The sequence below is a fragment of the Siphateles boraxobius genome, unplaced genomic scaffold (genome assembly GCF_051911475.1).
Source record: "Siphateles boraxobius isolate OS27281-9 unplaced genomic scaffold, OSU_SipBor_1 368, whole genome shotgun sequence".
NCBI lineage: Eukaryota > Metazoa > Chordata > Actinopteri > Cypriniformes > Leuciscidae > Siphateles > Siphateles boraxobius.
In genome coordinates this window covers 82297-97500 of record NW_027508995.1, presented here as the reverse complement: position 1 = coordinate 97500, position 15204 = coordinate 82297, and the positions used below count along the sequence as shown (strand labels likewise).

Below are 15204 nucleotides of genomic sequence, written 5' to 3'. Positions count from 1 at the left end.
CATGAAACCTGTACAGCTTATCAGAAGTTTAACAACAAAAAACATTTAAAACCCTATGAAATTCGTTTTATTTTCACCAAATTCTGTTTTTAATAAAAAAAATTAAAACTGCTTTATACTGTACAATAATATTTTAATTTTGTTACTATTTCTTCAAGTTAAACCAGACTTTTACTTTGGCGGGTTGTCAACTTTTTATTTAATAAAAAAATTCTGTGTTTTTAATTTTATTATTTTTTAATACTTCTAGAGGAACATTCTACTGTACAATAATATTTTAATTCTGTCACAATTTCTTTGTCAAACCGGACTTTTATTTTGGCGGGTTGTCAACTTTTATTTAATAACAAATTCTGTTTATATATAAATATATATACACATACATACATACATTTTAATACTGCTTTTAGAGGAACATTCTGCTAATATTTTAGTTCTCTAACAATTGTTTTAAAAGTTAATTTTAACTTTAAAAAGTTTTTATTTTGGTGGGTTATTACTAAATTATTAATAATAAATTCTGGATTCAATTTTAATCGCCAAATTCAGTTTCAATCTTTATATACAACTTAATATATGTATATATTATAATTCTGTCACGATTTCTTCAAGTTAAAGCAGACTTTTATTTTGCCGGGTTGTCACAGCTTTTAGCATCCGCTTCTCCGTGAGGTTCTGTGGTGTGCAGGAAGTGACACGTGTGATGATGTCATCCGCAGGTCAGACGTCCCCCTGAGGTGTTCCTGAAGCTGCGGCCGAAGGGTCCCGGGACTCGATTCGTGTCGGTGGATCTGCAGGTCAAGTGTCCTGAGACGTATCCTGACGTGTGAGTCCCTCAGTGCTGAAGCTTTAAACACTGATTACAACAATGCATCTTTGTTTTAGGGAGGGATTTATTTTACTTTTTTTTTAAAATAATATTTATTCGTTGCACATTTTCATGCAGTTAAAATAGTACCAAATACACATGGATAATGAACAAATAAATGAATGCATGTTTTTTTTTAGATTTTTTTGTGGCAATTTTTACATTTTCACAGAGATGAAATGACACGAAATACACACGAATAATGTTCAAATAAATGAATGCATCCTTTTTCAGTAAGTGATTTATTTAGATTATTAAAATAATATTTATTGCACCTTTTCATTTTCATGCAGTTAAAATAGAAATGAAGATAAAAGTAGTGCCAAATACACATGAATAATGCACAAATAAAACATCTTATTTAGTGTTTTATTTAGATTTATTCAATTTATTTATTTATTTCAATTTTCATTTTCACTGAGATTAAATATTACCAAACACACAAGTAAAACAATCTTTTTTTGTGTGTTTTATTAATAAATTTTTATTTATTTTAAAAGTATTTATTGTTTTTTATTTTCATGCAGTTCAAATAGTACCAAATACACAACAATAATGCATGTTTTTTTGTGTTTTATTTCTATATATATATATATATATATTTTTTTTTTTTTACTACTTTTTTGTGGCACTTTTTCGTTTTCCCGGAGATGAAAGTGTACCAAATACGCGCAAATAATGCACAAGTAAAATAATGCTAAAGATTTTTTTGTTTGTTTTATTTAGATTTTTTTTATTTCAAATGTATTTATAAATTTGTCCTTTTCATTTTCATGCAGTTCCCTCACCAACAAAATGATTGTTTTACTGCTGTATAGTAATCTCTATAACCATAGTTTCCATCCCTCCGTTTATAAGAACATTTATATTAATTTATATTAGAATTTATATTAATGTTATATTAACATTTTAGTAATTTTGTTTTTCCTTTGTCACTTTTATTTCTTTTGCTTATAATGTCTATATAGTTGCAATTGATTATTTTTATTTCAGTTTTAAATGAGAAATGTGTGGTCTGTGTGAACCCTGTGCTGATGTGTGTGTGTGTGTGTGTGTGTGTGTCAGGCCTCCAGAGCTGGAGCTGAAGAACGCTAAAGGTCTCTCTCATGATAAACTGGAGGAACTGAAGGCGGAGCTCCACAAACTGGCCAGAGAGAGATGTGGAGAGGTCAGACACTGCGCTTATTAAATATAATGCATTGCATCATCATATCAGGCTTTCTTCAATATGCATGCACACATTTATAATATATAAATATGATAGTGTCCAAAAGTGACGTTCAGCCTATGCTAGAGATTTTGTATCATATTGTGTAGTCGAGCTCGGAGTCGATCCATAGCTTTATTAGTGATAATAGTGCAGTGAATCATGACATCATTTTTGTACAGGCTCTCATACAAAGAAATTATGAACGCATGCAAAAAGAAGCGAGTATAACGATTAATAACTGATTATATTGTAGTCAATGTATGATTTTGTCTTGTCAGCTTTTTGTTTTTCTATGTAATTTTTTGCTTTTTAAAATAAAACCTGTAGCTTTGCCAAATAATTTTGTCTGAGAAAACACCGTAAACGAGTTTAGTGTTTTGTTCTTCCATCATATTTAAAACATAATGATATATATATATATATATAATGATATATAAAATATAATATAATATAATAGCTAACATATAGGTATTTAGAATATATCAAATATAATCCTCACATTTGAATGTTTTGGGAAGAGTCTCTTCTGCTCACCAAGACTACATTTATTTCATCAAAAATACAGTAGAAAAATATGAAATATTATTCCAGTGTAAATCAGCTGTTTTCTATGTGATTTGATGCTCAAGAAACATGACATTTATGAAATATTTACTTCATATTTCTTTGAAAACTGATACATTTTTCAGGATTAGTTGATGAATTAAAAGCAAAAAAAACAACAACAGTATTCTATAAAATAGTGCAGAAACAAGGGAATGAAGAGTTGAATGTCTCACGATTGACGGGTCCGACTGTGATTTTTGTCACGACTGAAACAATGAAGAGTTTAATTTGTGGTGAAGAAGGACGTATAGTTCAAGCTTGTCCTGAAAGGAGACAGTAGGATTCAGACACGAGAGAAATTCAATGTATTGAAGGGACATTGTGTAGGAATTTCTCCCATCTAGCGGTGAAATTGTATTTTGCATTCACACGAATTGTGCTCTCCAGCGCCTCACTTTTTTAAATGCGTGTTGCATCTACGGTAGCTGTTATGTGCCAAAAAGCTATGACAGGATGTCTTCTAACAGCACTTCATGGAAACGAATGAAAACGCCTTGTGGAAACGCGTTGATAAAAGCCCCGCTTCCAACACATCGGCCAATCGGAAAAACTTATCGGCCGATGCCGATATTTTAAAAAAGCCAAATATCGGCCGATATATCGGTCGACCACTAGACAGGATGTCGTCTAACAGCACTTCATGGAAACAAATGAAAACGCGTTGGTCTAGTACTTTTTGACCCTCTCTGCTATTATAGTTTTAAGATGGCGGAACGACATGGAAGCCTCCGTGGACCGACCCGTCACATGTATATAACGATAATAAATCCTTCATTTACGAGGATCAGTCAGATCATTGGAAGAGGTATTTGTTCACCATTGAGGACATATTTATGAATAAAAATATACCTAAAAAACTACACATTGTCTCTTTAATGCAACTACGGAAAAAGAAGTGATAGAAAACGCCACACAAATTGTTTGTGGAACGAGTAGACCTATTACAACAAACTAATATTACTGCAATCGAAAATAAAGAGGAAGTCAGAGAGGAAATGGTGAAAGATGTTGCAGAACTTGTTTCTGGGCAAGATTTGATGGACGTTATTGAACCGGATTTCAAAATAGCAGTTATGAAGCGTAAAGCAACGGAGACTGGAGGAGGTCGTGTTAAAGGGGCGGATGATTATGATTATGATTATGACTTTTCTAACTTTAGCTAGTGTGTAATGTTGATGTTTGAGCATAAACAACATCTGCAAAGTTATAACGCAATTTTTGTGATATCAAGTTCAAATTTGGAACACAACTTAGTTAGATATATGGCTTTTTTATAGTAAAACATATTTTGTAAAATATATATTTTATATAAAATAAAAAATATTAAGTACAGTATATATGATTTACTGTAAATTTAAACTTCCACAACTTTTTCATACTTTCATTGTTTGAAGCAATAATCTGTAAAACAAGCCCAAACTTAGGTCTATCAACCAAAGCATTTTTGAATTACAACCATTTAAGTGCATTTTAATGTCCATTCTCAAAGCAGTTAAGGGGTTAAAGGTCAACGGTGGTTTAAGTGCCTCTTTTCAGGTGAAAACGGGGATGAGACCAGCTTGCTCATTATCAGGCATGTTGTATACATTAGCTATCCAACCTTTATTGAACAGATTTCACAATGATTTAATTGGGCTTATAATTGCTGATGAGTTTGCATCTGTGTATACATCAGCTTATGCAGATGATGTTGTGGTTATTATTAAAAATCAAGATGATATATATAAAATAACCTCAATAGTACATGATTCTGGTAATATATCATCTGCTAAAGTCAATAGGAAAAAGAGTTGTGGTTTATTAGCAGGAGACTGGTCTAAGCTGGAGTAATGGAGGTTTTAAGTATTTAGGAAACAATTTTATGGAAAATAAAAATTGGGAGGGCATTTTAGAAATGTTAGAAGGAAGATTAAAAAATGGACGTATGTCTTACAGAGGTAGAATATTAATGGTCAATAATTTGATAGCTTCTGCATTATGGCATAAATTAGCCAACTGTGTATATTAATGAAAGTTTGAAGAACGGTTGTTGATTTCTTCTGGGAGGAAATGCACTGGACACCACAGAGTGTTTTATATCTCTCAGAAGAGTCTGGAGGTCAAGGTTTGATCATTTATCCAGTAGAAAAGCTGTTTCTAGAGTACAATTTGTGCAAAAGTTTTTATATGGTAACCTAGAAACATCATGGCGAGGATTAACTGGCGTATTCTAAAGCTAGTTGGATATTTAGCATTGAAACACACTGTTTTTCTGTTGGACAGCAATGATTTAAATGTGAGAGGAATTCTTTCTCTTTATTTAAGTGTTTTTAAAGTTTGGGACATTCTAGAAAGCAGAGAAACTTTCACACAAAACTCCTCTTTATATTGGCTATTAGAAGAAGCAGTTGTTTATGGGTCAAAAATGGACTTTAAAGGGATAGTTCACCCAAAAATGTAAATTCTGTCAGTATTTACTCTCCCTCATGTTGTTCAACCCCGTAAGACCTTCGTTCATCTTCGCAACACGAATTAAGATATTTGTGATTAAATCTGAGAGCTGGATCACTCCTCCATAGGCCTCTAAGGGATTGACACTTGTTCCCCGAAAAGTTATTAAAGACATCGTTAAAATAGTCCAAGTGACTACAGTGGCTCAACCTTAAGCTTATCAAGCGACGAGAATACTTTTTGTGCGCAAAAACAAACAAAAATAACGACTTTATTTCATCTATTGATTTCCTTCTCTGTGGGCCTCGAGTGAGTTCACTAGTGTAACAGCGCAGCGCTTCTGTGTTGTACGTCACACGCATCACACACATGACCAGCGTCGGCCAATAGTGAGCCTGCGTGTGACGTAGCTCTACGCTATCGCACTACGCTAACTGACTCGAGGCCAACCCCCCCAGGTGATGATCTATGAGTTGGCGGATCTGGTGCAGGGCTTCCTGACGGAGCACAACGCCCCCCCCTCGAGCTCGTTCCACGAGGAGATGCTGAAGAACCAGCGGCGTCTGCAGGAACGACTCGCTCAGGAGGAGCAGCTCAAGATCGACCAGCGCCGCAGACAGGAAGAGCAGACGGTACATCACTTCCTGTCGCACATCATCACTTCCTGTGGCACATCCGCTTGTGTTTGAGTCTCGCCACACCATATTCATATTCAATTTTTTTTTTTTTTTTTAACAATGTGTTTATTATTTTGATTATACAAGACATTTAACAGAAAAACACTTTTCCAGTTCGTCACAGTTATTTCCCACCCCAACAAGAGAACGCATCCCTCTCTTCTGCCATACAGAAATACACAAAAGTATCAGACAAGAGTCAACCTAAATGCAAAAAAGACAGAGCAAGGTACCCAGAAACCAGATATACATTACTATACTTTACACATAAAAGTTACATTTCCAGCAAGACACTATATTAAAAAAAAGAAATAAAACACTAATACATAGTTACACCTCCTGTAATAAATGACCAATATTATTGTTGTTAATGTAGTACTCAAACGGCTTCCAGATTTCTTCATATACATCTATTTTGTTTTTAATAAAATATGTTATTTTGTGCCATGTAAGTAATCCAAGCTCCTGTAACTGGTGGATTAGACCTTTTCCAACTAAGAGCTATCATTCTTTTAGCTTGTAGTAAAGCAAAATCTATACATTTACGCTGCTGGGGATTTAGTTTAAGGGTCTTTGGGTATAAGTGTAGCCAGGGCCTGAAGTTAACTTTTTTGACCACCTGCCACGGTAACTTTTTACCAGCCAATTGTTTTGTTTGTTTTGTTTTTTTGCCTCATAAAGGTGAAAAATAGAAATCACACAAGCATTGTTCTTTAACTTGTAAGAATTCACATTTAAGTGCTGTCAAGTAATTAACAAAATCATTATAAGTAATAATAACTCTGAAGGGGGTCGCACACCCGATGCGCGGCGTCTTTAAAATTCGAACACATTACTTTATATCAGTGTACACACACCAGCGGCGCCACTCGGCGTCTGTCCGCGGCGCCAGCAACAGCTCAGGACCTTGTTCAAAATCCTGCCGCGCCACAGAGCGCCGTTTACATAGTTTTACATTAAATGTACATTTATTTGTCTCAAATCGTCGTTAATGTAAATACTCACTTCACCCTGTAATGCAATATACATTTAGTGTTACATGCATTCACAGAAATCAGCTGCTTGAATGAAAATTGTTGATGTTATCGGACAGACGAAAAAAAATAAAATAATAATGAATCACTCAATTCTCATTGGCTACCCGCCAATGTGGCAGGTAGATTGACAGTTTTACCCGCCAATTGCAAAATTCACCTGCATTTGGCGGTGGTCAGGTGTTAATTTCAGGCCCTGAGTGTAGCAAAAGCATTCTTGCACCGTATTCAATTTATTACATATATCACATATCACACACAATTTATTACATGCATAATACATATTGGCCCAGTCCCAATTCGCATACTATCCGTCCTAAATAGTATGTGACATTAGTAATTAATTGCCAATACTATTAAGGGCGGATAGGATGGATAGTATGCACATTGGGACTGGGCTATTATTACTTTTGGAAAACCCTTGTAAAAAAACAGCCATATTTCTGAAAAGTGCTTGAATTATTAGAAGACAATAGGCTATATTAGAAAATAGTGTTTCATTTTATTGATACTTTTTTTTCACACCCATCTGATATTAATATAGAGACATTTAGCCAAGTATATAATACAGCTTTAATTCTTCTCATCAATATATACAGTATATATGTATATATATATATATTATATATTCAAGGGAGAAAAAATCAGTTAAAGTTTAAGTTTCCACAGCCATTGCATGTGCTGCGCTTTATTTGTACCATTTTGCTGTATTATTTTAATTTTATTTATTTATTTACCTTTTTTATAATTTGAAGCATAATAAAGATATTGTTTGATGAGTGAGATCTCTGATTGTTGTCCCTGAAAACTAAAAAAGTAGTGCCTAAAGTCCTGGAATTTCATTTTACAGTCTCTGTACGAACCCTGATAGCGGTTTTCATTCCTAAAACAATACACATTAATTCAAAGCAGCTTCACTGTAATAAACAGGAAAATAATAATCATCAATGATGCAAACTTTAAAAAGACATTATTTATATAAATTCAGTTCAATTTCTGTTCTCATCTGAATCACATTAAGTGTCTTATATTGATACGACAACAATATTATTGTTGTTTTACAAATAAGTGTATGTTTTTTGCAGTGTTGTTGTGGATATCAGTGCTAAATCTCTTGATTGATGGTCCTGTATGTGCGCTGTAGTGAATCTGATCTCATCCACAGCAAAATGAGATTCTGGCAGAGATCCAGAGGAGAGAGGAGGAGCGACGAGAAGAGAAGAGGAAGAAAGAGATGGCCAAACTGGTGAGATCTTTCTCTCTTCTCTCGTCAGCGTTTCGTTTTCGGATGAGTTTAATGTGAAAAATCACCCATGATGCATCGCATAATTGTCACTGTCGTCTCCTTTAGTATCAATGTATAACAACTAGGCCTGGCGCGATTTTTGATTCAATTTCTGAGCGAAACATTTTAATTAAAATTTTAATAACATTTTCCTCTTAAATAAGAGGAGTTTAGAGGGTTCGTTCTGTCATCATTTATGCTCTACAATACTTACGGGTTTGGAACGGCGGTTTTAGGTGAATTAACTATTTTAAAGTTTAAAGAAATTCCACTAAATGTGCAATTGAATGAAGATTTAATCAGACTGTATTATTGTTATTATTTTTAATTTTTTTATATTTTTTATAATTACTGCTGTCAAGTTGATTATTCCCGACTACACATCTGACATAAATGTTTGTTTATAATATGTGTGTGTAAATGTACTATAGAAACACACACACACACACACACACATATATATAGACACACACATAACTAATTATATATATATGTATTCATTATATTCATTATATAAATGTAACTAATCATTTTTATATAATTAATTAGTTTTACAGTATTTTATATTAACTATATAATTGAATATTAATTAATAATTGTTAATTATTCACAGCATTGAAGTAAATAATTCATTTGACAATTTGTTTAATTAGTATTATATTTATTTAGTATATAATTATTAGTAACTATTAATTCATTTCCACAACATTGAATTAAATTCTATTGTATTTCATGTTATGTTATTATGTTATATTATAATATTAGTGTTGTATTAATATTTTTATTTTCTTTAAACAATTCATTTTATAAATTAAACTAATAATTTTTATATATTTTATATAATTAAGTATTATAATGTATTAATTATATAATTAAATATTAATTAATAATTATTAATTTATCACAGCATTGAAGTAAATAATATGGGCCTATTATATTTTATATTATTATATTATATTTAAAAAAATCATTATGAATGTAATTGTTTTATATAATTAATTTAATATATTTTATTAAGTGGCATTATATTATATTGAGTATTATATTATATTAAGTATATAATTAATTATTAATTAATTTTCACAACATTGAAGTTAATTATATTATATTTTGTTATGTAGTTATGTATATTATAATATAATGTGATATTACATTATTTTTATTTTATTTAAATAATTCATCATATAATTTTAACTAATGATTTATATATTTGATATAATCAATTAAGTATATAATTAATTTAATTGAATATTATTATTATTAATTATTAATTAATCACAGCATTGAAGTAAATAATATGGGCCTATTTTATTATATTGTTTATTATTTTATTTTATTATATTCTATTTAAAAATCATTATAAATGTCATTGTTTTATAATTAATTTGATATATTTTATTAAGTAGTATTATATTATATTATTTGAATTAAGTATATAATTATTATTATTCATTCGTTCATTTTCACAATATTGAAGTATATTATATATTTTTTATTTTGTTATGTATATTATATTATAATATTAATGTATATTATATATTTTTATTTTATTTAAATAATTCATTATATAAATGTAACTAATTATTTTTATATATTTTATATAATCAATTAAGTATTTAATTAATTAATTAATCAAAGCATTGAAGTAAACCATATGGACATAATTTATTATATTTTTTTATGATTATATCCCATATGATTCGTAGACCTCATGATTGTGACAGGCGTGTGTGTGACTCATGTTGGTTCTGGATTGTGTTTCAGGAGCGTTTGGAGAGTGTCGTCGCTGAACAACCGTTAGAAACACACACGTCATCAGGGTCACCGGTGGAGCCGTGCGAAGCAAAGAAAGTGCTGACAAACAGACGCAGAACCACATCAAGCAGCAGACACAGGTCCACACACACACACACACACACACACACACACACACACACACACACACACACACACACAGGTCGGAGCACACACACACACACACACAGGTCCACACACACACACACACACACACACACACAGGTCGGAGCACACACACAGGTCGGAGCACACACACACACACACACACACACACACAAACACACACACACACACACACACACAGGTCCACACACGCACACACACAGGTCCACACACACACACACAGGTCGGAGCACACACACACACACACACACACACACACACACACACACACACACACACACACACACACACACACACACACACACACACACACACACACACACACACACACTCACACACACACACTCACACACTCACACACACACTCTCTCACACACTCTCTCTCACACACACACACACACACACACACACACACAGGTCGGAGCACACACACACACACACACACACACACACACACACACACACACACACACACACAGGTCCACACACACACACACACAGGTCTGAGCACACACACATACACACACACACACACACACACACACGGAACATGATCCTAATAATTTTTGGCATAAAAGAAAGATCTATAATTTTGACCCATATGATGTAGTGTTGGCTATTGCCACAAATAAATCCGTGCGACTGGTTCTGTGGGTCACACATATCACATAAATGAGTGTCGTGTCATCCTATAATTCTTCTTGAAACGGTTCATATTCTCCAAATTATGACCAGAAATTGATAAATATTAAGTCTGCTGATTAAAACAAATAAAGAACCAATGTAGGAGAATAGTTATTATGCGCAGAAAACAGAAACTGTGTATATTCGTGCAGTGTGCGCATGTCAAACAACATATTCCGATTTAAAGCTTGTGACAAATTCAATTCACGTTTATTTGTATAGCGCGATGCAAGTTATGCATTTCAGAAATGTACATATACAAATCACAGTCAGCTAGAAATGTATGAATTTAAACAATGTAATAATTTAATGCATAAACAATGACCTCATTGAAGTAACGAATACTTGTTTGTTAACAAATGATTATGACATTTAGAAAAATGTAGCATTGGTGCATGATGTACATATAAACACACACATCGACCGATCACACACTTAGCGTTCATGTAAACGCTACATTAAGATTCAGATCGGATTGAAAGAAAAGTTGTGCATGTAAACGTGTATATATATATATATTGTTCTGCTCTGCCTAGACGAGACACGTACACCGAGGAGAATCAGCGTCAGCAAGAAGTGCTTCACTTCAGCAACAGTTTCCTCGGAGAGGTCATAGTTCACCGAGGGAAGTGCATCGGTGAGGATTCTGGGATATCAGCCGACGCTCAGCATCCGATCATTAATTACATTTAAATCAGAATTAAGGACAGCTATTAAATCATTATTATATGTACAATCATATATAGATTATTAATTACATTTAATTTAGTATTAAATTATTTTTTATTATTAAACGTAAAATAAATATGTTTAATTTACAATTATTAAGTCGAATTATGAAAACATTATTATATGCAAAATAAATCAATTATTAATAGGATTTAATTTAGACTTATTCAGTAGAATTATCATCAATAAAACATTATATATAAAATAAATTGATTGTTAATTACATGTATGTAACATATTCAAATGATTAATTAAAACAAGTTTAATTTACAATTATTAAATACAATTATTAAAACATTATTATTATGTAAAATAAATTGATTTATTGAATAAATCAATTATTAATAGGATTTAATTTATAATTAAGTAGAATTATAATCAATAAAACATTATTATATATAAAATAAATTGATTGTATTATATGTAAAATATACTGATTATTATTAATTAATAATTATAATAAATAGTATTAATTAATTATTAAATCCAATCAATTTATAATTAAGTATAATTATTGTTAATAAAACATTGTGTCAAATATTCTGATAATTAATTAAAATAAAATTATTACAGCGAATTATTTAAAATTATTATATGTAAAGTAAATCAATTATTAATAGGATTTAATTTACAAATATTAAGTAGAATTATTATCAATAAAACATTATTATATATAAAATAAATTGATTGTTAATTACATTTTATTTAGAATTATTGTTAATAATTCTGATTTTAATGTAATTAATAATCAGTATATTTTACATATAATAATGTTTTAAGTACAATTATTAAATCATTATTATATGCTAATCGTAAAATCGAGTGCAATTGAGGATTGGGATGAAGTGTGTGTGTGTTCTCTCTGTCTCAGGTGAGAGCGAGCGACTGGGACGAAGTGTGTATTACGCGTTTAACTCCAGCACTGGGGATTTCTCCGTGGTGTACGAGTGGATCCTGCGCTGGAACAAGACCATCGGGAAGTTCTTCACCGGCCAGGAGAGGGACCGGATAGAGAAGTGCAAAAAACAGGTAGAAAATACACAGAAATCTCACGGAAAGTTTGCATTTGTTCACTAACTGATGTAAAATGTTAGTTTTATAATGAAATTTGTATGTTGGCGCAATTTAATCTGTCATGCAAGTTACAATAATGGTAATACTAATAAGAAATAAAAACTTAATAAGAAATAACTCTTTTCTGGCAAAAAAAGTGTATTTAAGAAAAATAATCACTTTTATTATTATTTTACATTACAATGACATTTACAAAAAAAATTCAATAATATTTATGATTGACTTAATATCCTTATTTTCAATCATTAAACTATTGAACTTTTATTTTGAATAATATGAACACTACCAGTCAAGAGTCACTATCTGATGTAAAATGTTAGTTTTATAAAGAAATTCTTATGTTGGAACAATTTATCTGTCTAATTTCATGCTTTTAAATTTTATGTCCCAACGTTGTTAATAATTGTATCCGTTAAAACTCATCTGTGATCACCAAAATTAATATTTAAACGTTATTTTCTTGAAAAAAAAAATCTTGTAACTCGACACCCTTGGCTCATTTAGTATGCGAGGTTCTATGAACATGCAAATGAGCCCCGCCTCCACTCACTCACTCACTCACTCAGAGATCCACTCGTTGACGATCACACGTTGATCTGATTGGTTACAAGGTAGTTTGTGACGTCAGAAACACCAGCGATTTCAAAGATTGTTTTAGAGACTGTCTTTGGTTCACTGCAGTTTTAAGGAGAAAATACTCAGCAATCTATCCATAATAAAAAGTGCATCTATCCATCATAAAAGTGCATCTATACATCATAAAAGTGCATCTGTACATCATAAAAGTGCATCTATTCATCATAAAAGTGTATCTGTCCATCATAAAAGTGAATCTATCCATCATAAAAGTGTATCTGTCCATCATAAAAGTGCATCTATCCGTCAATCATTAAAGTGCATCCATCAATCATAAAAGTGCATCCATCAATCATAAAAGTGCATCTATTCATCAATCATAAAAGTGCATCTATCCGTCATAAAAGTGCATCTATCCGTCAATCATAAAAGTGCATCCATCAATCATAAAAGTGCATCTATCCATCATAAAAGTGCATCTATCCATCAATCATAAAAGTGCATCTATCCATCATAAAAGTGCATCTATCCATCAATCATAAAATTGCATCTATCCATCATAAAAGTGCATCTATCCATCATAAAAGTGCATCTGTCATCATAAAAGTGCATCTATCCATCATAAAAGTGCATCTATCCATCATAAAAGTGCATCTATCCATCCATCAATCATAAAAGTGCATCTATCCATCAATCATAAAAGTGCATCTGTCATCATAAAAGTGCATCTATCCATCATAAACGTGCATCTATCCATCATAAAAGTGCATCTATCCATCATAAAAGTGCATCCATCCATCATAAAAGTGCATCTATCCATCATAAAAGTGCATCTGTCATCATAATAGTGCATCTATCCATCATAAAAGTGCATCTATCCATCAATCATAAAAGTGCATCTATCCATCAATCATAAAAGTGCATCTATCAATCATAAAAGTGCATCTATCCATCATAAAAGTGCATCTATCCATCATAAAAGTGCATCCATCAATCATAAAAGTGCATCTATCCATCAATCATAAAAGTGCATCTATCCATCATAAAAGTGCATCTATCCATCATAAAAGTGCATCTATCCATCCATCATAAAAGTGCATCTATCCATCATAAAAGTGCATCTATCCATCATAAAAGTGCATCTATCCATCATAAAAGTGCATCCATCAATCATAAAAGTGCATCTATCCATCAATCATAAAAGTGCATCTATCCATCAATCATAAAAGTGCATCTATCCATCATAAAAGTGCATCTATCCATCATAAAAGTGCATCCATCAATCATAAAAGTGCATCTGTCATCATAAAAGTGCATCTATCCATCATAAAAGTGCATCTATCAATCATAAAAGTGCATCTATCCATCAATCATAAAAGTGCATCTATTCATCATAAAAGTGCATCTATCCGTCAATAATAAATGTGCATCTATCCGTCATAAAAGTGCATCTGTCCATCATAAAAGTGCATCTATCCATCATGAAAGTGCATCTATCCGTCATAAAAGTGCATCTATCCATCATAAAAGTGCATCTATCCATCATAAAAGTGCATCTATCCATCAATCATAAAAGTGCATCTATCCATCATAAAAGTGCATCTATCCGTCAATAATAAATGTGCATCTATCCGTCATAAAATTGCATCTATCCATCATAAAAGTGCATCTATCCATCAATCATAAAAGTGGATCTATCCATCAATCATAAAAGTGCATCTATCCATCATAAAAGTGCATCTATCCATCATAAAAGTGCATCTATCCATCAATCATAAAAGTGCATCTATCATCATAAAAGTGCATCTATCCATCAATCATAAAAGTGCATCTATCCATCATAAAAGTGCATCTATCCATCATAAAAGTGCATCTATCCATCAATCATAAAAGTGCATCTATCATCATAAAAGTGCATCTATCCATCAATCATAAAAGTGCATCTATCCATCATAAAAGTGCATCTATCCATCAATCATAAAAGTGCATCTATCCATCATAAAAGTGCATCTATCCATCATAAAAGTGCATCTATCCATCAATCATAAAAGTGCATCTATCATCATAAAAGTGCATCTATCCATCAATCATAAAAGTGCATCTATCCATCA

At 31.8% G+C, this 15204-nt stretch overlaps 1 protein-coding gene across 3 annotated transcripts in view; it reads left to right on the top strand.

The window, feature by feature from the left end:
- Nucleotides 1-15204, top strand: part of LOC143702926 (eIF-2-alpha kinase GCN2-like) — an 82887-nt gene that overhangs the window by 511 nt on the left and 67172 nt on the right. For 2 of the 3 annotated variants that reach the window (XM_077196851.1, XM_077196852.1), the window contains exons 2-8: nt 720-826; nt 1934-2036; nt 5573-5746; nt 7991-8071; nt 9875-10005; nt 11251-11351; nt 12315-12472. In XM_077196851.1, coding sequence (XP_077052966.1) covers nt 720-826; nt 1934-2036; nt 5573-5746; nt 7991-8071; nt 9875-10005; nt 11251-11351; nt 12315-12472 — 855 coding nt within the window. Of the gene's footprint in view, nt 1-719; nt 827-1933; nt 2037-5572; nt 5747-7990; nt 8072-9874; nt 10006-11250; nt 11352-12314; nt 12473-15204 lie in introns of those variants that run through there. The other variant, XM_077196853.1, reaches the window with a different exon arrangement.